Source organism: Sorex fumeus, unplaced genomic scaffold (assembly GCF_029834395.1).
Source record: "Sorex fumeus unplaced genomic scaffold, SorFum_2.1 ptg000008l, whole genome shotgun sequence".
Taxonomy (NCBI): domain Eukaryota; kingdom Metazoa; phylum Chordata; class Mammalia; order Eulipotyphla; family Soricidae; genus Sorex; species Sorex fumeus.
In genome coordinates this window covers 90,543,430-90,565,765 of record NW_026606065.1, presented here as the reverse complement: position 1 = coordinate 90,565,765, position 22,336 = coordinate 90,543,430, and the positions used below count along the sequence as shown (strand labels likewise).

Sequence of the window (22,336 nt, the reverse complement as noted above, 5' to 3'; positions counted from 1 at the left end):
CAGTGGCTAATTTTGAATTTTATTGGACAATATATACCTCAAAAGATATAATTTACCCTTTCCCAAACCTATTGCCTCCTTTTATGGCATTAGTGGGGATTATTTTTTCATGAAAAGGGCCATTTGGGTATTTATAACAGCATTCAAGGGCCACAGAATAGAGACAGACAGGAAGCCAATGCTATGCACTCATGTCTGTTCTGTCATGTACCAGCCCAACCACATGATTCCTCATCCCTGGTTTAGGGTCTTACCTCCCTCAAGTAGATTCCTTCTATTCTCCTATCTCACCTCATTACTTTGAGATGTTTCTCTTAATGTACTACTAATCACTCAGAGACATTTTTTCTCAAATGCAAAACTGATCAAGATTCTGAACTAATTTTGTATTAGTATTATTATTATACATTAAGTTGTGAACTTAGCAGTTTGGTAGAGAAAGTCCTCATTTTGTTGTTGTTGTTGTTGTTGTTGCTGTTGTTGTTTTTGGTTTTTTTTTTTTTTACCAATCATTAGAATCTATTGGCAGTTTCTTCACTCTACTCTTTGGTTGCATTTTTTTTGTACTGAACTTTTTGTTGAACTTTAAAGAAATTCCCTCAGCTTATTTCTGCTGATCCTTTTACTCGTCACTGATAATGTATACCCTTTGTGTTCCCAGAAGATCCTGCCTGGAATTCTGATTAGAAGAATTATTGAAGTTAATTGTACAGTTGATTTGTCTGTCTCTTGTATTTTCATCATGTGTCTCATTAGGTATGGCTTATGTATTCCCTATACTTGTTGATGTGCAGTTTTATTTTCTTAACCTGTGAGTTTGCAGTAAGTGTTACAGAAAAGAGAGAACAGAAGGAATAAAGCGATTTCTAGTTGGTTTCACGTGAATTTATAAAACTCACTTGCCTTAATCTATCATGTTGTAGAATACATTTCTATTATCACTTCATACTTGGGACAGATAAATAAGTAGTACTTTTACCATACTTATATAACGAGTTAAAGTATATTCCAAAACTAAGAATTGCTCTTACGGGCTGGAGTGATAGCACAGCGGGTAGGATGTTTGCCTTGCACGCGGCCGACCCGGGTTCGATTCCCAGCATCCCATATGGTCCCCTGATTACCTCCAGGAGTGATTCTTGAGTGCAGAGCCAGGAGTAACCCCTGTGCATTGCCGGGTGTGACCCAAAAAAGCAGAAAATAAATAAATAAAATAAAAATAAATTTAAAAAAAAAGAATTGCCCTTACTTCTTTGGTAATGTATGTCTTTTCTGCCATTAAGTAGCAAATAGTGGTTACTGAATTTATGACTCACTAGAGAGTAATATCTCCAGTTGCCTACTAAGAGTTCTAATTGCTTATTTAGTAACAACAACAAGCCCTGTAACTACCACAACCACTGTGTCTTATAGATACTTCAGACCAAAATTGGTACATTGTTTTTCAGTTTTCTCTCAGACCCACATACACAATTTTACAAAACCCTTTGCTCTCTTTTCTCATTATTGCCCAAATTTGACACACTTCTTTTTTCAGTTTCACTTTTTTATTTTTATTTTTATTAATGAGACACCATGAGGTACAGTTGTAGACTTACAAATTTTTGTGCTTGGGTTTCACTTATACAATGATCAAATACCTGTTCCTCCACCAGTCCCATTTTCCACCACCACGTGTCCCAGCATCCCTCCCACCCCCCCATCCCCCCATCTAACCCTGCCTCTGTGGCAGGGAATTCCCTATTGTTCTGTCTCTCCTATTGGATGTTGTGGTTTGCAAAAGAGGCAATGGGTGGCAATCATGTTTGGTCTATAGTCTACTTCCAGCATGCTTCTCCCATCCTGGGAGGGTCCTCCAAACACCCTTTATTTGATGCTCCCTTCTCTATCTGAGCTCCCTTTTCCCCTAGCATGTGTGGCTGGCCTCCAAGCCATGGAGCAAAATTCCTGGTACTAATCTCGGCCATTCTTGGGTGTTAGTCTCCCATTTTGTTACTTTATGTTCCCCAGATGAATGCAATCTTTCTGTGTCTATCCCGCTCTTTCTGACTCATTTCACTTAACATGATACTTTCCATGTAGTACCACTTGTATGTAAATTTCATGACTTCCTCTTTTCTAACAGCTACATAGTACTCCATTGTGTAAATGTACCAAAGTTTATTCAAATCCAAATTATCTTTCCTTGCTTAGGTGTTTCTATTTTCCTAACCAATGTCTGTCTGTCTGGTTATTCCAACTCAATCATATCCTCAACATATGTGTTATATCTCACAACAATCCTGTTATAACCTGAGATCACTCTTGGTTATAACATTATTTATTCAACAGGATATAATCTATTATTTCCTAAGACCCTTTGTATAAGCTTTTTAGTGCTTCTGATTCCACTGTAAGGGAAAAAACTTTGACCTTGCAATGAACTGCATGGGCCAATTACAGATAAATTAGATGCTTCTAGTGTTTTTGTTTTCGTTTTTGTTTTGTGGGGAGAGGGTGTTGGGTAGACCAGCATTTAATATTTTTTGCACTTATTTACAAGCTTTTATTGCAGGTTATTGAGATTTAGAATTATTTCCTTTTCGTATAAGTTTTGTAATATAACTTCTCATAGTTTTTGCTCTATAGACAAAAGACCTACAATAGTTTGTTATTAGAGTTAAGTTCTAAAAATGGTAAAGATTCATTAATTAGGATATTTGATAATAATTTTTCTCCCAGCTAATAATTTATATAACAACATGATCTGTATGCTATGTGTTATTATTATAGGCACTAATAGAAATGTAGAAGAAAGTATTACAGTTTTTCTCTATTTTTAAATGTAAGTTGATCATCTTGTTTTGCTATATAACCAATGAGATATTCATCTCAACATAGTGTAGAACTTTGGAAAAAAATTATAAATATAAATAAAATTTCTGTCAAAAACCTTGTTTTAATCATTATAGCTCAGATGCCTCATCTCTTTTAGGCAGATAAGTATTTTATTTTAGTGTTTTTCAGTGCACGCAGGATGCCCCTGGGTCTTGGAATGATGAGCTCACTCATCTCGAGTACAGTAGGGAGTGCTCTATGATTGTTTGCGTAGAAGGGCACTGAGTATTTTCTTCTTTTTTAAAGAAGGTATCAGAGATTTGGAAGTTTCTGCTTTAGACAGTGGTAACAGTTATTACCAAAGACATTTTGAAATTGAGCAGATCTTTTAAGTATAACTTCATTGAATCTTAACTAGTTATACATGAGGTAAATGCATTTATTTTGTCCTTTGTGCAGTGCAGACTATACAGAGAAACTAAAATTTATGATCCTAAAACTTGAGAGTGATTTGGTTCTCAAGTCTAGGTTGTTTTTTTTTAATATTTTTTTTCACAATGTCCCATGATTTCTCAATGAAGTAACTTTGTCTTCTATCTTACACTGCTACCTTTTATTTTATTTTTTCCCTAACTGTCACCTGGTCTCTGAAGGAGATAAATGCAAGTATTACATGGTGTGATTAAGAGATTGATAGCATAATGTATTCTTTTGGTAATTTAATAGGTAATTGAGATTTCAAGGTTGAGTTTAATGAATTCTCTTGTCCACAAAGAAAAAAATATTCACAAATAATGGAAAAAAATGGCACACATAAATTACATGAGATAATTATCTTAGTATGCTTAAAACTGAATAAAGGGAATTTAAAAAAAAATAAATTTAGGTTTCTGATACCATGAAAGTCATTAAAGGTATTAAAAATGTTCCTTTGGGAAAAGTTTGGATCATCAACTTGTTTTAGAATTATAGTTTCCTTTAGGCTGAGCTTTATAATGAGAAAAATAAAATACACATATATTTAAAAAATCTCACTTAAGGATTGGAAAATGTATACTGTGACTCATGTGTTTCAAGCATTATGTTTGAATTCTCATCTCATACTTTTAAGATTAATGTATTTGTTGATTAAAACTTGAAAGTTTATTAAAATTGCGGTGTTACAGATTTTGAGAACTGAGCTTAATCGAAAGGAAATAAAGGTAGATTTTATACGAGGTAAAGGTAAAGGCCCTCCCGTTGATCGTCGATTTGCTCAAGCGGGCCCAGTAACGTCTCCATTGGAGACTTTGTTGTTACTGTGTCTGGCATATCGAATACTCTCGGTAGCTTGCCGGGCTCTCCGAGAGGGGTGGAGGAATCGAACTCGGGTCGGCCATGTTGATTACTAATTTGGATTGATATTCACATTCTTTTCCAAATAACAACTTTAAATATTTTTGGAACATTTAAATATGGGGCCTGGATGAAAGTGCATTCGCTAGGTTTTCTGCCTTGCACACTGCTGACTCAGGTTCCATTCCAAGTACCATTTATGGTCCCCCCAACCCCGTGCCAAGAGTGATCTCCCAAGTGTCATTGGTTATTCTTACTGGTCCCCACTGAATGCCATTGGTGGCCTTGGTGTTCTCAGCACCACAGAGCTCAGGCAACCACCTTTTACTCAGATCTTTATGCTAAAGTACCTGAGTGTCACCTAATGTCGCCCCATGGCCTGGAGACTCCCTGCAAAAATTTTAAAAAAAAGAAAAAAAGAAGCTAAGCAGACCATTTCTCAAATGTCTCGTATATTGTAATGCGTTGTTTCTGGTCTGCTTCATTGTAAGAATATTCCTACTGTGTAGAACAACTCAGATTTGTTCAGAAAAGTAAAATTTAGACTTTAGGCTGTTTGATGCTGTTCAACAAATTCCCTGATTTAAATTTTAGCTGTGAAGAAACCTTATAATTTAGCGTTCAACATTTTTTAAAGTATGTTTTAACATTATGTACATGGAAGGTATAATTTAGTTAAGGTAGAAAGTTTATATACATTTTATCAAAAAGTCCTTTTTAAAAAAAATGCAGAATGCATTTATCTCAGTGTTTCTCAACCCCTTTTTCAACCCTGGCCTCTACTTACCTTGTTCCCTCCTATGACCCCTGTTCTATGAGCTGGCCACCTAGCCTCGTCTGTGACCCTCATTTACACACTTTTCACCAGTGGCTCCTATGGAATACCTTGGGGACCAGCCAGGGGCCACTTGGCCCCGGATGAGAAATATTGCTCTAATTTGAGCATGCCTTTGCCCACGTTTCCCAGACCCATGAGTTTGTCCACATATCGCTCAAGTTCGCAAACTCCAGTTATTTATTCATGCCTAAATGAGCTGTCTCTGAAGTCAGCTCATAGTATATATGATATATCTTCATCTCTACATGCTTTTCTCCAATGAAGTTTAACTCAAAAGTTAAAAACAAACACAAGAACAAGAACTGAAAAGGAAATTTGGTGGAGCCGACTCGTGTCTGTTCTGGCAGGATTGGTGCTCCTGGTAAACCTCGTGTTCTGTTTGGTTCTCCTTCCTTGCAGGAGTGTCGTGGTGCCTGTTAAGAAGCCACCGCCTGGCAGTTTAGCTGTGACCACCGTGGGGGCCAGTGCTGCTGGAAGTGGGCTGCCAACAGGCAGTGCTTCCAATATATTCGCTGCTACTGGAGCTACACCAAAAAGTATGATTAATACAACAGGTATTGTCCTTATCTATTTTTGTGATACCTCATCTTTTCTTTCTGTTTTCTCTATCTTCATTTTTTTTCCCTGCTTTACTTGATCTTTAAAATGAAAAGACCCTGATTATTGGAGATTTTCTTAATCTATTAGAAACTTTTACTTCATGTTACTATCTTTCAGAATTTGTAGTTCTGGGGTCTCTTTTTTAGTGGTCGTTTTAGAGGATAGTATTGGTTTTTGTTTTGACTTTTCTGAAAACACAGTGGTGTTTGCCTTCAGAGTGAAATCAGATACTTGCAAGGTATTTGGGGAGCAAAGCCAAAGACAATTTGAGCATTGCAATTTGATTTGTAAAAAAAATAATGAATTGAAGAATATCAAGGTGTAGTGAATCAGTTAGTGACAAAATAGATTAGTGTTATTTACCAGTTTAATCAAGTGTATATTTTTTTTGCTAAATTCTTGAAGGGAAGTCAGAGCTCCCCTAAGAACACTGACAATATTTAAGCACCTCAATTTGATGAAAGTTGCATGTTTTGAAAAAATACATTGAGATTGAATTACATACTTAGATTATAATTATATTCAATCATTGTCCAACATTTTCCTGTTGATTTTATGAACAGAAAATTCCAAATCACTACAAATTTTAAAAGCCTGAGTTAACTATATTTTTTGTAAATTTCCAGAAATGTTCCTGTTGATTATTAGCAAAATAAATCCTTACCCAAATCTTTGTGATTCCATTTTAGGTATTTATACAACGCAAGATGATCCCTGACTTTTCTTCCCTGACTATAGTAGTCTTCTCTTCTCCAAACTGTATAGCACTTTTCCATCTATTATCATGACTTAGATTCTACCCATTCTTATTAATTTCATAGCTCTCCTTTGTGCTTGCTGTATCTATCTTGTTTATCATACCACCTGAGTCTGACATATCATGAACAACACATTTATGGGGTTGTAGTAAGTAGAATGTACTCTATCAAGCATATTTATATTCGTAAATGAGCATCATCATTGGCTTGTATTAAAGAACATAGCACCTGTGGATTTTCTATTTATGAATAAATGTATTTTTCGTATAGAGTTTACACTTTTACTCTTTATACTTCCTGTCTCTAAAGCTGTTTTTCTTTTACTAAAGTATGTATGAAGGAAAAAAAGTTAAGTTTTAAATTTGTTAATGCTTTAGAAAATAATCTGTATTTGATGTCTGTTGAATAGATTCTTATTTTTAAGACATAGGTAAATGAAAATTTTAATTTTTTTCTGGAGCAAGTTGCACATTTTTTAAGTTTCTTTTTCATAAATTCCTGAGATGTAAGGAATGACATCTGGCAGTCAAGTGATAGGATAAAGTGTATAATGTAATGAAAAAGGAAATGAGTAATAAACATCTGCCTTAGAAATACTAGGAATTCACACACGTTGTGGGCTAACATGTAAACTGGGCCCAATTTGCAGGATGATGCCTAGCTTCTCTGCACATGTTGTAGTGGAATCTTAATAAGCAATATCTTTTATGTGAATTTATATAAGATAATACTTAGGAACACTAGATGTCCCTCAACTCCACATCTATTTGATATGCTTACATAGTGTGTTATAGAAAAGTCTGCTCAGAAATTGCTTCTTATATCATTGTAAACTTATTATTTTTGAACTCAATTATAATAGTTCCAATTATGATTATTTTGAAGCAATCTTGTGTAATAACAAGTTTTGATTTGATGTTATAATGCCACAAATTTAGGTTTAAGCAATCCATTTTAAATTTTATTTTAGATGAAATGGAAAAGTTAGTACTATATGGCAGTATAGATAGTTTTCACATATAAATTTGCATATTTATCAGCTTCATTTATCTGAACTTTCATTTATCAATGTCTTCTATTTATACACTGTTTGTAAGACCAGAATAAGTCAATCAGCTATGTTTTAATTCACCCATGGTCATTTACAGTCGTAGAGTGCTAGATGATATTTAATTGTAAAATGTTTTAGATCACATGAATAATCCTTTTGAAGTCAGATAGTAATAATGATGTAATTAAATCTATCAAATTTATGTTTAAGGCTAAAAATTATTATTTTGGGAACAGGTGCCGTGGATTCAGGGTCCTCCTCCTCTTCCTCTTCTTCTAGTTTTGTGAATGGTGCTACCAGCAAAAACCTTCCAGCTGTACAGACTGTGGCTCCGATGCCTGAAGATTCAGCTGAAAACATGAGGTATATGGAACTCTTAGTCTTTTCTCCATCTGCTTCCTTGCTCACTTCAAGCACGGTGAAACTGTACAGAATTTAAAATGCATTTAAAATTTTTTGAGAACGTTTCGGTTTTTTAGGGATAACACTGTATGGTTGAATTATTTTTATATATTTAGTGACTCACTTGTCATATATAAATTAGTTGTTGCATTTCAGATTCTAACTCAAGGTCTGGAGCAGTTTCCAACTGTTGACTGCTGAATTTATAAGTTTTGTTTCATAAGACATGTTACAGTTTCTGTTAGTTTTTTTTTTTTTGTTTGTTGGGGACTTTTTTGCTTTCTTGGGGGGTGGGGTTTACACCCAGTGATGCTCAGAGGTTACTCCTGGCTCTGCACTCAGGAATTACTCCTGGCGGTACCTGGGGATGCTGGGGATATGCTGGGGATTGAACTCGGGTTGGCCACGTGCAAAGCAAATGCCCTACCTGCTGTGCTATTGCTCCAGCCCCGCTAATAAAGTTTAAACATACTCAAGTGATAGCATTTTGGGAGTAATGCTGAAAAGTTTTATATGTAAGCTTCCTAAATCAACTGGCGAAGCATAACATATATAGTTGTAACTTGAATCACTGTCACTGTCCTCCCATTGTTCATCGATTTGCTCTAGCGGGCCCAGTAACGTCTCCATCATGAGACTTGTTACTGTGTTTGGCATATCAAACACGTCACGGGGAGCTTGCCAGGCCTTGCCATGCGGGCGAGATACTCTCGGTAGCTTGCCAGGCTCTCCGAGAGGGGTGGAGGAATCGAACCTGGCTTGGTCGGGCTGGCTGCACGCAAGGCAAACGTCCTACTGCTGTGCTATCGCTCCAGCCCTGTAACTTGAATAATCTAACATTATCTTTTCCATCATAGCAACAGAGAAAAAGGATTTTTAGAAGTACATAAAAGAGCATTCCTAGCGATAGGCTCATATTTTTGAAGTTAAAATTGCATATACACGCAAGTGCTTGAATGTCCTCATCTTTAATGTGGTTATCTCACAAATGTAGATTATGACAATCCAGTGAGAGAATAACCATATTCATGAATCATCACCCAAGCAAAAGAAAATTTAAAAAACCCATCCCTCACCTTTTGTTCCTTTCCTGTATTCTTGCTCTTTTTCAAATGTAACTTGAATAGCATTCGCTACATCTGTTATAGTTGTAATTTTTAAACTGTGACTTTTTTGTTTAGCATTATTTTTTTATTCATTCATGTACATGTACCAGTAGTTTAATTTCATTCCACGTTTATTTATTGGTATGTATATTGTACATTGGTATGCTTGTTCCACATACATACTATCTATGCAGACCTATATTGTGTATTGAACCTAGGTTGGTTATATGCAAGGCATGTATTTTGTTGTAGATGAAATTTTTGTGTTTATATATGTGTGTATATTCTAACCTGTTGTGCTGTTGATAATCTTTAGGGTTTTCCATTTTGAGACATAACAAACTGATGCTTTTTTATATACTAATACTTGTACATTACCTTTGGGTGCATTATGAATTCATATGCAGTTCTGTTAGATAAATACTTTGTATAGGAATTGCTGATTCATGGTGTTTGAGTATGTCCTTTTAGGAGATAATGCTAAATGAGTTTTCAAAGTGCTTATGCAAGCTTACTAACTCAGCAGCAACATCTAAGAGTTTCTGCAACTTCATGCAACTTGGCAATACTTAGAATTTTCGTGCTTATATATTACATTTTTTTGAATGCCTAGTGTGTTTCACTGTATTTTATTTGCATTTATTGATAATTAATGAATTTGAGGATCTTAACTTTTCCTGTATATCCTATTTTTTTAAAATAACATAGTTATTAAATTTTTTAAACAGTTAGAAATTGAGTCATTTGATTATTATATGTTATGCATGTTTTTTCAAGTTTATGAAATTGAACATTTTATTCAAAACTATTCGTATTGTCTAGGTATTTTGTTTGTTTTTGTTCTGGGATTATAACCAGCAATGCTCAGGGGTTACTCCTGGCTCTGCACTCAGGAATTTTTCTAGGTGGTGCTCAAGGGATATCAGGGATCAAACTACGGTTGGCCACATGGAAGGCAAGTGGCCTGCCCATTATACTAGCTCTCCAAACCCTGTATGGTCTTTTTTGATCTTGATCCACAGAGTAAATGAACTTCAGTTCATAGAGGTTTTTTTATGGGTTGTTGTTGTTGTTGTTGTTGTTGTTGTTGTTTGGTTGGTTGTGTGTGTGGGCCATACCTGGTGATGCTCAGGTGTTACTCCTGGCTCTGCCTTCAGGAATCCTGGTAGTGCTCAGGGAACCATATGGGATGCCTGCCTGGCATTGAACCTGAGTTGGCTGCATGCAAAGCAAGTGCCTTAACCACTGTTCTATGGCTTCAGCCCCTCATAAAGTTTTTGTTTGTTAGTATTTTGTTGGGTAGGGCATTTGCCTTACACGCGGCCCACCCAGCCGACCCAGGTTCGATTCCTCTGCCCCTCTCTGAGAGCCCGGCAAGCTAACCAAGAGTATTTTGCCTGCAAGGCAAAGCCTGGCAAGCTACTCGTGACGTATTCGATATGCCAAAACACCGTAACAAGTGTCACAATGGAGACGTTACTGGGCCTGCTCGGGCAAATCGATAAACAATGGGAGGACAGTGACAGTGACAGAATTTTCTTATAGATGAATTTTTTATCAACATTTTTCTGTGATGCCTCTTTCTGGCTGCCTCATTCTGTGATTTTAATTTTTACTCAGATGCTCAGTCCATTAGAAATTTATTGCTATGGATTTAATGGGGAAGAAGTGATAATGGAGGGGACTGGAGCGATAGCACAGCGGGTAGGGCATTTGCCTTGCATGTGGCCGACCTGGGTTCGATTCCCAGCATCCCATATTGTGCCCCGAGCACCGCCAGAAATGATTCCTGAGTGCAGAGCCAGGAGTAACCCCTGAGCACTGAGCATTGCCAGGTGTGACCCTAAAAGAAAAAAAAAACCCAAAAGAAGAAGTGATAATGGAGCTTAAGATGATCCAGTACCATTTATTGAAAAAACTTGCTTTAAGGGGGTCAGAGAGGTAGTACAATGACTAGATCATTTGCCTTTTAAGAAGTCTGACCCAGGTTTCCAGTATGGTCTCCTGAGCCAGGAATTATCCCTGAGTGCAGAGCCCAGAAGTACGCTCTGAGCAGGTGCTCCATGTAACCCCCCAAAAAGCAAAAGCAAAAAAACCCTTATCTTTCCATCTCACTGGAGACCACACAGATGTGGGGAATGGAGGTGAGGGAGGGCAGGGGGTGGGAGTGGGAGTCTTGTAGGCTTAGGTGAGGTGAGTTGAAGTTGATGTATTGAAGAATAGTTTTGGTGTTTGTTTTTACCCACATGTATCTCAGCATTTCAACACCACTGAATGACCTCATTGTGTTTAGCACAGTAGTTGGGCGTTTGCCTTGCTGACAGGCTGACAGGCAGAGCTGGGTTAGATTCCTCCACCCCTCTCAGAGAGCCTGTATCTCGCCCGCATGGCAAAGCCTGGCAAGCCTGGCAAGCTCCCCGTGACATATTCAATATGCCAAACACAGTAACAACAAGTCTCGCAATGGAGACGTTACTGGGCCTGCTCGAGCAAATTGATGAACAACAGGAGGACAGTGCTTATTGTGTTTAAATTGTTTGAATCAGTTTGCCACACACGTGAATATATTTCTTGACTCTGTACTGCTGTATGAGCTGCTCTTTTGCCAATTCTGTTTCAAAGCAAAACCATAAACTCTTTAACTTTATTCTTATTTGCACTATTTTGACTTTTCTTGAGAGATTGACTTTGTCAACTGATTTGTCAATTTCTGAAAGCAGCTTCAGTCCTGCTAAAATTTCAAGAAAGAATGTTGTTCTGTCTTTAATCTAGGAGATGATCAATATAAATAAAATTGAGTCTTTGAATCTATAGGTATTTTATATGTTCATTATTCAGTGAGATCCTTAATTTCACCTAGCAAATAATCTTGTGTTTTGGGGGAAGGTTTGTGAGAATTTTGGGTTCCACTGGGCAGTGCTCACGGCTTCCTTGCTTTCTTGATCTCAGGGATCGCTATTGGAGGTTCTTGGAGGCACCGAATGCAGTACTGGGGACTGATCCTGGGTTGGAAGCATGTCAAAGCAAGCAACATCTGCTAAACTCTCTTTAGCCCTTATTTCACTTGAAGTTAAAAAAATATACTTATTTTTGGTATTATTTATTTCATGCCTCTGATCACTTTGAGTTAGATGCCAAAGGAAAGTAAACATTGCATACATCTAATTTATAAAATTATGAAATTAATTTTTATTCTCTTAAATTTAACTTAATTGGGGTGGGTGTTATCCATAAGCAGCAATCCTCAGAAGTTATTCTGGCTCTCTGCTCAGCAATCACTCCTGGCAGTGCTTGGGGATCCTGTGTGGTGCCAGGGATCGGACTTGGGCTGGTCTTGTATAATGCGAGCTCCTCCTTACCTTCTGCATTCTCTTTCTTGACCCAAATTTTATTGTTTTTAGTGAAAATTGATAATTTCTTGCCAGTCATACCCCAGAAAAGTTTAGGAAAAGAACAAAGATTTTAATTGTTTTGGTAATGTATCAAAATGCAGGGTTTTTTCCCATTAGTTGATTTTAAATCCTGCTTCTTTGTTTAATGCACTTAATTTTAATATCATTGATAGATGATTTAAACTTCTTCAACTTAACAGTTTTACTAATTTTTTGCTTTGTATTCATATAAAAATATCTGTAATATTCATACTAAATATTTACTGATATGTATGTTTAAATATTTTAGAACCGAGAATTTACCAGTGGAACCACTTTTGCGTAGGATTTTCCTGAAAAATATTAGAATTTCAATTTCTGTCTCTTTAGTAGATAAATGACTAGTCAGACTTTATTTTCTCTTTGCATATGTTTTGGTCATTTAGGAAATTTAATCATTTTTCTAAGTTATTTCATCAGTTCCATAAAGCTTCTCACTGTATTTATTTTAAAACATGTGGAAAATATGTTTCCTTTTCATTATTAGCATTGTTAATTTATCATCTTTCTTAATTTATAATCAGGATAGTTGCTGAGTTTTTTAATATTAAGATTTTTCCTTAAAAGTACAAGTTGAAAAATGGGAGACTAACACCCAGGAGTGGCCGAGATTAGTACCAGGAATTTTGCTCCATGACTTGGAGGCTAGCCACAAGTGCTAGGGGAAAAGGAAGCTCAGATAGAGAAGGGAGCACCAAATAAAGGGTGTTGGGAGGATCCTCCCAGGATGGGAGAAGCATGCTGAAAGTAGACTATAGACTGAACATGATTGCCACTCAATGCCTCTCCTGCAAACCACAGAACCCAAACGGGGAGAGAGAGAGAGAGAACAAAAGGAATGCCCTGCCACAGAGGCAGGGTGAGATGGGGGGATGGGGGGTGGGAGGGATGCTGGGACCCATGGTGGTGGAGGATGGGCGCTGGTGGAGGGATGGGTACTTGATCATTGTATAACTGAAACCCAAGCACAAAAATTTGTAAGTCTGTAACTGTACCTCGTGGTGTTTCACTAATGAAAAAAGAAAAAAAGAAGAAAAAAAAAGTACCCCTTGAGGTGTGTGTGTGTGGGGGGTGAGCTGCTGACCTGGTTTCGATCCCTGGCACCCCATATGCTCCCTGGAACAGTGCCAGGAGTGATTCCTGAGTATAGAGCCAGGAATAACTCTGAGCATTGCTGGCTCTGACCCCAAAACAAACAAAAACAACAACGTAGCTAATGGATTCATGACATTTTTATTATTACATAAATTTTGCTCTAATTTTTCTTTTATCATTTCCGATTTACTAGCTCTTCTCTAGCAATTCTTAGATTCTTAGGTTGTAAACTTAGATCTGTAGATCAAAAATCACTGCCTAGGCCAACTGGGCCCAAACTATCTTTTGGCAGTTTTTATATATATTAAGTTTAACTGTAATACAGTGAGACCATTAGTTTACATATCATCTGTGACTACTTTTACATTCAAGTGGCTGAGTTAAGTAATTGTAACAGATTATATACCCTAAAAGATTAAAATAACTACTCTTATTTTATGAAAAATATTTGCTCACCTCTTGCTTACCTTTTCTTCTTTGCTCCTGTGAATATTTAAAGCTGTAACTTTAGTCTGAACACAATTTTAGCTGTATTTCAAAAATAACAGAAACTGCTTTAAATTTCATTTGATATTTTTTCTAATTTTTATTACACCCTCTTCACCATATGCTTACTTCATATTTTTTAAGACTATTAGGACATAGTTGAAAAATCTTAGAGATTCACTCAGAAAATAGGCTGTTTTTGTTCATTTTCCTTAAATCAAGGCAATTAGTACATGTGGAGGTACACACATACTACTTGTTGCTTTAATTGAAGTCTCTATTTAATATTAATTGAATAGACCTTGGTGATCATTATAGGAGACTGGATTGTGGCTTCTCAGCAGGGCTCCAGCCTTTCAGGTGTGAGACTCCAGCTCAAGTTCCATCCCTGAGAAGAATTAGTGACTTTGCAATTTGGAAGCCTTTAATTCAGTAGGACAATGTAAAATATGGGGTCAGGGATAGTTAACCAAGATAAGACATATTCCTGGCCTTACTTCGACAGTAATGAATTATAATTGTCATATCGCTGTGGTGTGAACATTTAGAAATCTTGAATTTTCTCATTAATTTTGATCAACTTTTCAAAATTTATTTTGGACCACATCCAGCAATGCTCAAAGGACACTTCTGGCTCTGTACTCAGGAACCACTCCTGGCAGAACTTGGGGGACCAACCACATGTGATGCCAGGGATGGAACCTGGGTTGGCTTCATGCAAGGCAAATGCCCTACTTGCTTGCTATCACTCTAGCCCATCTCTTATTAATTTTAAATAAAAACAAACTTCCATACTTTTGCCTTTTTCAGAATTCAGTTGCAGTCACACGCTAGTAGTTCTCTAGATTTTTCTCTACTTCATAGGTTTAACCGTACCATTCTATCTTGTCTGTCTTTATTAGAGGGAATTGATGTAGCTGGGAATAGCTGTAGGACAAGATCCTGGTGATTGAAAGGGGTAAATGGAGTAGTGACCCCCCCAAACAGTCTGTCTCTATTTACTAAGCCCCAGATATCACATTATTGATGGTGGTGCCATCATATAAGTTAGCCTTTTCTGACTATTTTAATTATTCTCAAAAGGTGTTTCCTAGATCAACAGTAAGGTAAAGGTAAAGGCCCTCCCGTTGATCGTCAATTTGCTCGAGCGGGCCCAGTAACGTCTCCATTGGAGACTTTGTTGTTACTGTGTCTGGCATATCGAATACTCTCGGTAGCTTGCCGGGCTCTCCGAGAGGGGCGGAGGAATCGAACTCGGGTCGGCCATGTTGGCCGCTTGTAAGGCGAACGCCCTACCCGCTGTGCTATCGCTCCAGCCACAGTAGTGAGGATTTTTTTTTTTTTTTGCTTTTTGCGTCACACCCGGTGATGCTCAGGGGTTACTCCTGGCTCATGCACTCAGGAATTGCTCCTGGCGGTGCTCGGGGGACCATATGGGATGCTGGGAATCGAACCTGTGTCGGCCATGTTGGCTGCGTGCAAAGCAAACGCCCTACACACTCAGGTCTGCAAAAGCTAGGGTTAGGGTTTAGTAGTCTGTATGTAAACCTGCCCAGGTTATACTTAACTCAAACATAACAAAGTAAGGAAGAACATTGAAAACCATCTTTACGCGTGTCTGTCCCACCTAAGTCCCTTTTTTCTTTTTTTCTTTTGGGCCATAGCAGCATTCCTCAGGGATCACTCCTGGCGGGCTCGGGGAACCGTAAGGATACCTGGGATCAAGCCTGGGTCTACTGCATGCAAGGCAAACACCCTACCCGCTTGAACTGTCTCTCCAGCCCCTAAGTCCCTTTTCTTGCCTTCAGTTTTTTGTTTGTGGAGATACCTAAGTCTCTCTTTTCTCCTTTCTCTAATGTTGTTGACCCAGATTTGGAGAAGACCAAGTTCAGTAGAAGTGCTGATGGTTACATTTGTGGCACGCACAATGCCAGGGCTCAGATCACGTTGTTTCCAAACTAGGCAAAATCTGCTGTGTGAGTCCCAAACTCCCATTTACTCATTTAAAAGATGTGACCACTGTTGTCAGTAATAGCTATAGATGGCAAATTGTTCTGTGACTATCTTTTTGTCTCTTGTAAAGTATATTTTATTGTTAAGGTACAGACAAAAAAAAGTGTTAGCATCATGGTGAAACTCTTCTTGAGTCACTGTTTGCTGCCTGATTGCACTGCTTCCTGTGCAGAAGTATGTGTGTTCATCTGACATAGTAGTACATTCACCAGTTTGGTTTTTGAGCCACACCTGTGCTCAGGGCTCTGTGCTCCAGGATCATTTCTGGCAGGGGCTTGGTTCGAGATCATGGGGATCAAACTCTGAGCTAGCTGTTTGCAAGGCAAAAGCCCTATCTATTGCACTGTCTCTCTGTAAAAGTGGAATAATTAAAAAAAGTACTTTATCAGGGTGATATACATTTTGAGAATAAAAAAATTATGATAAATTTAGTTGTTAAAGAACTATTACTAATTTGTTACATTTTGCCAATTTTTTTTTTTAGATTTTTTTTAAATTTTATTGAATCACCGTGAGTTAGTTACAAACTTTCATGTTTGGGTTACAATCACACAATGATCAAACACCCATCCTCCACCAGTGCACATTCCCCACCACCAAAATCTTCGGAATACCCCCTCTTTCCCACCCTCCCCCTGACTCCATGGCAGACAATTTTCCCCATACTCTCTCTCTGATTTTGGACATTGTTTTGCTATGTAAGTACTGAGAGGTCATCATGTTTGATCCTTTATCTACATTCTGCATACATCTCCCATCTCGACTGATTCCTCCAGCCATCATTTTCTTAGTGATCCCTTCTCTATTCCAGCTGCCTTCTCCCCTTTGCTCATGAGGCCGGCTTCCAGCTATGGAGCAATCCACCTGTCCTGTGTATCTGCTATCCTTAGGTGTCAGCCTCATGTTATGCTGTTTTATACTACACAAATGAGTGCAGTCCTTCTATGTCAGCCCCTCTCTTTCTGACTCATTTCACTTAGCATGATACTCACCACGTCTATCCATTTATGAGCAAAGTTCATGACTTCACCTCTCCTGACAGCTGCATAGTATTCCTTTCTGTAGATGTACCAAAGTTTCTTTAACCAGTCATCTGTTCTCGGGCACTTGGGTTGCTTCAGATTTTGGCTACAGTGTGGTTCCACATTTTGGCTACAGTGCTGCAGTGAACATACAGATGTCATTTCTACTGTGCTTTATTACGTTTTGCCTATTTTAGTACTTTAGTTCATTTGACCCTTGCCAGATAGGTGCAGCATCCATTTTTATTTTGCAGGCTTAGGAAATATCTAGTATCTTAAGAACCTTTAGGTGGCATATTGTAGAACCAGAATTTCAGTCCAGCTAGAAGAACGCTAAAAGCACTTGTAAAAGCAGTTTATAGATACTACCAGAATTTTCAGTTGGCCTGAGAAGAATTTCTGTCCTATATTACATATATTTGCTCGAGCGGGCCCAGTAACGTCTCCATTGGAGACTTTGGTGTTACTGTGTCTGGCATACCGAATACTCTCGGTAGCTTGCCGGGCTCTCCGAGAGGGGCGGAGGAATCGAACTTGGGTCGGCCATGTTGGCTGCGTGCAAGGCAGACGCCCTACCCGCTGTGCTATCGCTGTTACATATATATATATAAAACATATATGTTACATAGATGTGTTAATATATATATTATACTTAGGACTTTCAAAGTGTCAAATAGTGCTTTATAGAAACAGCATACACAATAATGCAGGGGTCACAAAGATGGTGCAGGGATTAAAGTGCTTTCCTTGAACGTTGCCAACTCCAGTTTAATTACTGGTACTGCTTATGGCCTACCAAGCATTGCCAGGAGTTATCTCTGAGCATAGAGCTAGGAGTAAACCCTGGACACCACTGAGCTTTGTCGCAAACCAAAATCATAATAGTAATGATGATACTAGTTAAATAATGTAGAATTGATAGAGAAAAGTGAGAGGGTTTATGAAACAGAAGTCGTTTTCTTTAGCAGAGTAATTCAGTTGTATTATACTGAATTATCTTTATTTTCTGATATGGCCAGCACTAAAGCAACTTTCCAGGGAACACTTGACGACAAAGATTGGTTCTTTGTACCTGGCATAGTGATCCATTGGTTTACAGACTACACAGTTTTCTTTACTGGAAAGATTACACAGTGACGATATTTCCAGACACTGTCTCTTTGAAGCTCTTACTAGCTATGGAGAGAGTCTGGAACCCTTTGGAGTAACAAACCTGCGTTTATTTTCACGGTATAGGCTTAGATTTGGTTTCAGTCCTTTGGTCACCTCGTGCCTTGCATTCTTCTGTGCAGGGTGTCCCTTCTACATGAAGCCCTGTTTATTTCATGGATTTGCCTTTTACTTTTGTGATAGTTTTTAAAGTCTTTGCTTTAGAGATAAAGCTGATTTGGCTTTCAGTATTTGTTAAATTATATTTACTAGTCTTTATGTTCTAATTTCAACAGCATCACTGCAAAACTTGAAAGAGCTTTAGAAAAAGTTGCTCCTCTTCTTCGTGAAATTTTTGTAGACTTTGCCCCATTCCTGTCTCGTACACTCCTTGGCAGTCATGGACAAGAACTGTTAATAGAAGGTATGATTTTTCTTTTTATTTTAAAATAATTCTTATTATTTTAAATTTCTATAATGTATCTATTATCATGCCATGATGTGTTTCCAGGGTAATATTCATTGACAAAAGAATCTATAAGGGCTTTTCCTTGTGAGTATTTTGTAAATTACATGTTGCAAGTCACAACTAATAGCAGTATGAAGAACTTTGAGAAAGTTTTGAAGGGAGAGACTTGGACTCAAGATTTTCGCCTGTTAGAGCTGCTACATTCAGATGGTGTGTTTACTAAGAAATGTCTTCAGAAGAGCCAGCTTAAAGGTCAGGCAACTTATTTTTGGTCACATAACCCCTTATTTGAATATTCTTAAAGAGCCATTGAAATATGAAGAAACACTTTTTGAAGTTGAGCTGATGAAACTGTCTTAGAATCAGCAGCAGTTTACAGAGGGGGGCAGAGCAATAGGGTCCTTGTCCTGCAGGCAGCTGGCCCACCTTCCATCCCCGCACCCCGTTTGGTGACCCCAAGCTGACCAGGAGTGATTCCCTAAGTATATAGCCAGGAAGGAGCAAACCCTGAGCTCCTCTGGTTGTGTCCCCAGAACCAAAGAAAAAGGAAAAAGAATTCTTGTTTACTAATACTGATTTGGAGTTTAGTTGTCTATAGTCTATGTCAAACCATGTTGACAGGTGTCCTCACAAAGAGTAGATATTACATTAGCTAAAAACTGGGCCCTTTAGTTATGGACTCCGATTATAGGTTATCAGTTGACTCTTTACTTTCTTTCTTTCTTCTGAGTTTCTCAAATGCTGGCCATTGATATATGTGTTTTCATACATTTCCATGATGTGTTTCATTTTAAAAATTCAATAAATGTTATTGAAAATAATCAATCTTAGCCATTTCTTATTCCCTGTAAGTCTCTATTTTCTATACCAAAGTATACCAAAGTATACCAAAGTATAGCAAAGTATACCAAAGTATCTCTTTCTAAAATTATTTAAGAAATCTGAAGAATAAATTCCTAATACATAAACAATGGGTTAAAATAAGTACAAATGCACTGAGCAATCATCTCATATTAGGTATGAGTCCTGCTCTGTCTCTGCTTTGTCAGTGCTCTGTGGTATCTTATATATTATACTAATAAAATTATTTTTCAGTATCATAAGTAAGAAATATACATATATACATTATATAGCTTAATTGGTAATTATATATTTTTCTCTTAAGTCAGACATTAAATGTTATTGAAATTTTTGAAAATATAGGAAGACAGGCGAATTTTTGTTTTTGTGATGACATTATAGATAAGTTATTCATGCTCATGAATTGGCTACTATTATTATCCAAGGTCTGTTTTTTCTCTTCACCCTAGTCCGGAGGGGAAAAAAACATTTTAACAAGTTTTAAACATGTAACACTTGATTATTCTTTCTTTTATAAACTTTATTTCCTTCTTTCTCTAATTTATTTCTTTCATCTGGGAAGAAAAACTGTTGAACTGTTGTGATCCAAAAAATTTGTTGATTGTGATTTCTTTATTGTAGTTATAAAGTATTTCTGTTTTTTAAATTAGTGATTGGGGCTGGAGAGAGATTATTGCAGTTAAGGTACTTGCCTTACATAAGACCAACTCCAGTTTTATCCATTCTGCATATAATCCCTCAAATACACCAGGAATGATTCCTGAGCACAGAGCCAGGAGTAATTCCTGAGGACTGCTGCATATGCTCCCCTGCAAAATACAGGTCTTGTCATAAATGCTTTTCATTACTTTTGACTTCCTACCTAAATGTATAATAGAGAGAAGCTGAATTTAGCAATTAAATATTTAAATGTCATGAAAATAAACATTTACTCTAAATTTAATGTAATCAAATTATATTTGAATTATAGCTTTATTATCATGTTCATGTTTTCTTAATTCACATATGTATTTGTTGAAGAATTACCTTAGCAAATCAATACTAGTTTTTATTATTTTATTTATGATGTCTTAATATTTAAGACATAAGCTAAAATAATGTGTATCTTTTTGTGTGCTGAGGAGGTCTCTTCAGCAGAACATGAGGCTCTGATACCCCTCTCTAGGTACTTGACTTAGCGTGGTAGTCTTGAGTTTGTTGCTTGGGCCTGGTGAGAGGTGCTGAGGGCCACCAAGGGTGGTATCAGGGATTGAACTGGTAGCCTTGCACATGCCCTACTGACACTCTGGCCCTCTGAGGTCACTGTGGCTCCAGGGCCATTTTTTTTAAATGTAGGAGTACTTCCCTTTATTCAGCCATTGATGAAGCTGATTGAATTGGGCATGGATTCTATTATTACTTTTTTTTTTTTTTATTGAACCACCATGAGATACAGGTAAAAAGCTTTCATGTTTGGGATTCGGTCTTATAATGATCGAACATCCATCCCTCCACCAGTGCACACTTTCCACCACCAGTGTCCCCACTATACCCCTCCCCCCCATCCCAGTCCTCACCCTGTCTCCATGGAAGGCAATTTCCCCAATATTCTCTCTTTCTACTCTTGGGCATTATGTTTTGCTCGAATTTTCCTACCACCGTTCAAGCCCGCCTGCCAGGGACAGATGCTAGGTCATTTATTGTCTCTTCCTCGTTTTAAATATCTTAGGTATCATAACTGTGCACTTCAGGAATCCTAGATTGTAAATGGTTGGGTTCCAGAAACATTTTTGTAGGGCACTAATCCATTTTGGGATTCAATTGGCATCTCTGGACCAGGGCTGTTTGTGCGCTAAGATGGTGCCCAGAGGCTCATTGTGGGTGTGACAGTCAGAGAGTGGGCGGGGAGCTGGAGAAAGACAGCCCGACACCTCAGCCACCATGCAGCATGGAGATTTAGTCCTGGAACTCGCATACCTGGGCCTTGCTTGTGGGAGCTCTTGATTGCCAGGATTCCATTTGGAGTAGGCAGGGAGACTGCACCTGCTCCATCTAGGGTGTCCCCTGTGAAATTGGCTCGGTATGGAGTCCAGAAAGATCTCTGGCTCGGTGATGTCTTCTGGAACTCCTTACTGTATCTCTGAACCAGGGCTGTTGGTGCACTAAGGTGGTGCCTGGAGGCACGCTGTGGGATGACAGCCAGGCCGATGAATGGGTGGGAGCCAGGGAGGGACAGATGGCACCCCTGCCATCATGTGGCATGGAGATTTAGTCCTGGAACCTGCATGCCTGGGCCTTGCTTGTAGAAGCTCTTGGTCACCAGGATTCCATGTGGCGTAGGCGGGGTTAGTGCACCTGCTCCATCTGGGGTGCCCAGTGAAACTGGCTCCATATGGGGCCTGAAGAGATCTCTAGTTCTGTGGTATCTTCTGGGACTCGCTGTTGTGTCTCTGGCTTTTGATCTCTTTCAGGATTTACGTATGGGTCTCTGAAGTAAGTCCTATAATAGAATTTATGGAGTGGCACTGGAGTTGGTTTGTGAGGGTGACTGCCAGTGATTCCATGTGTATTGGGAAGTGGGGGGAGGTAGCCCAGCCCAACTTCATGAAAGCCTGGAGATTTCAGTCACAATACCCACATACCTGAATTTTCCAGCAGAAAATAACGTGTTGAGGTCTGTCTTGAGACTGTGGAGTCAGGCCAGGGAGTGGAGTGTGGAGTATGGCACATGGCAGCAATTTTGGGTTGTCGAATAAGAGGCTGCTGGGGCTCTGCTTGGGCAAGCAAGGCCAACCTGCCCCCTCTGATCTACCCGTCTGTTCAGCCATGCGCAAGTCCGAGATTAACCTTACCTTTTGGTCTCTTTCGAGATTTATCTATGGGTCTTTGAAATAAGGCCAATAAATGAACTTGTATAGTTGAGC

The 22,336-nt window shown here is 38.3% G+C and overlaps 1 protein-coding gene across 3 annotated transcripts in view; it reads left to right on the top strand.

The window, feature by feature from the left end:
- Positions 1 to 22,336, top strand: part of NBEA (neurobeachin) — a 663,869-nt gene that overhangs the window by 252,082 nt on the left and 389,451 nt on the right. For 2 of the 3 annotated variants that reach the window (XM_056109123.1, XM_056109106.1), the window contains 3 exons: positions 5,390 to 5,544; positions 7,636 to 7,762; positions 18,400 to 18,527. In XM_056109123.1, the coding sequence (XP_055965098.1) occupies positions 5,390 to 5,544; positions 7,636 to 7,762; positions 18,400 to 18,527 (410 nt within the window). The remainder of the gene's footprint in view (positions 1 to 5,389; positions 5,545 to 7,635; positions 7,763 to 18,399; positions 18,528 to 22,336) is intronic. The other variant, XM_056109115.1, reaches the window with a different exon arrangement.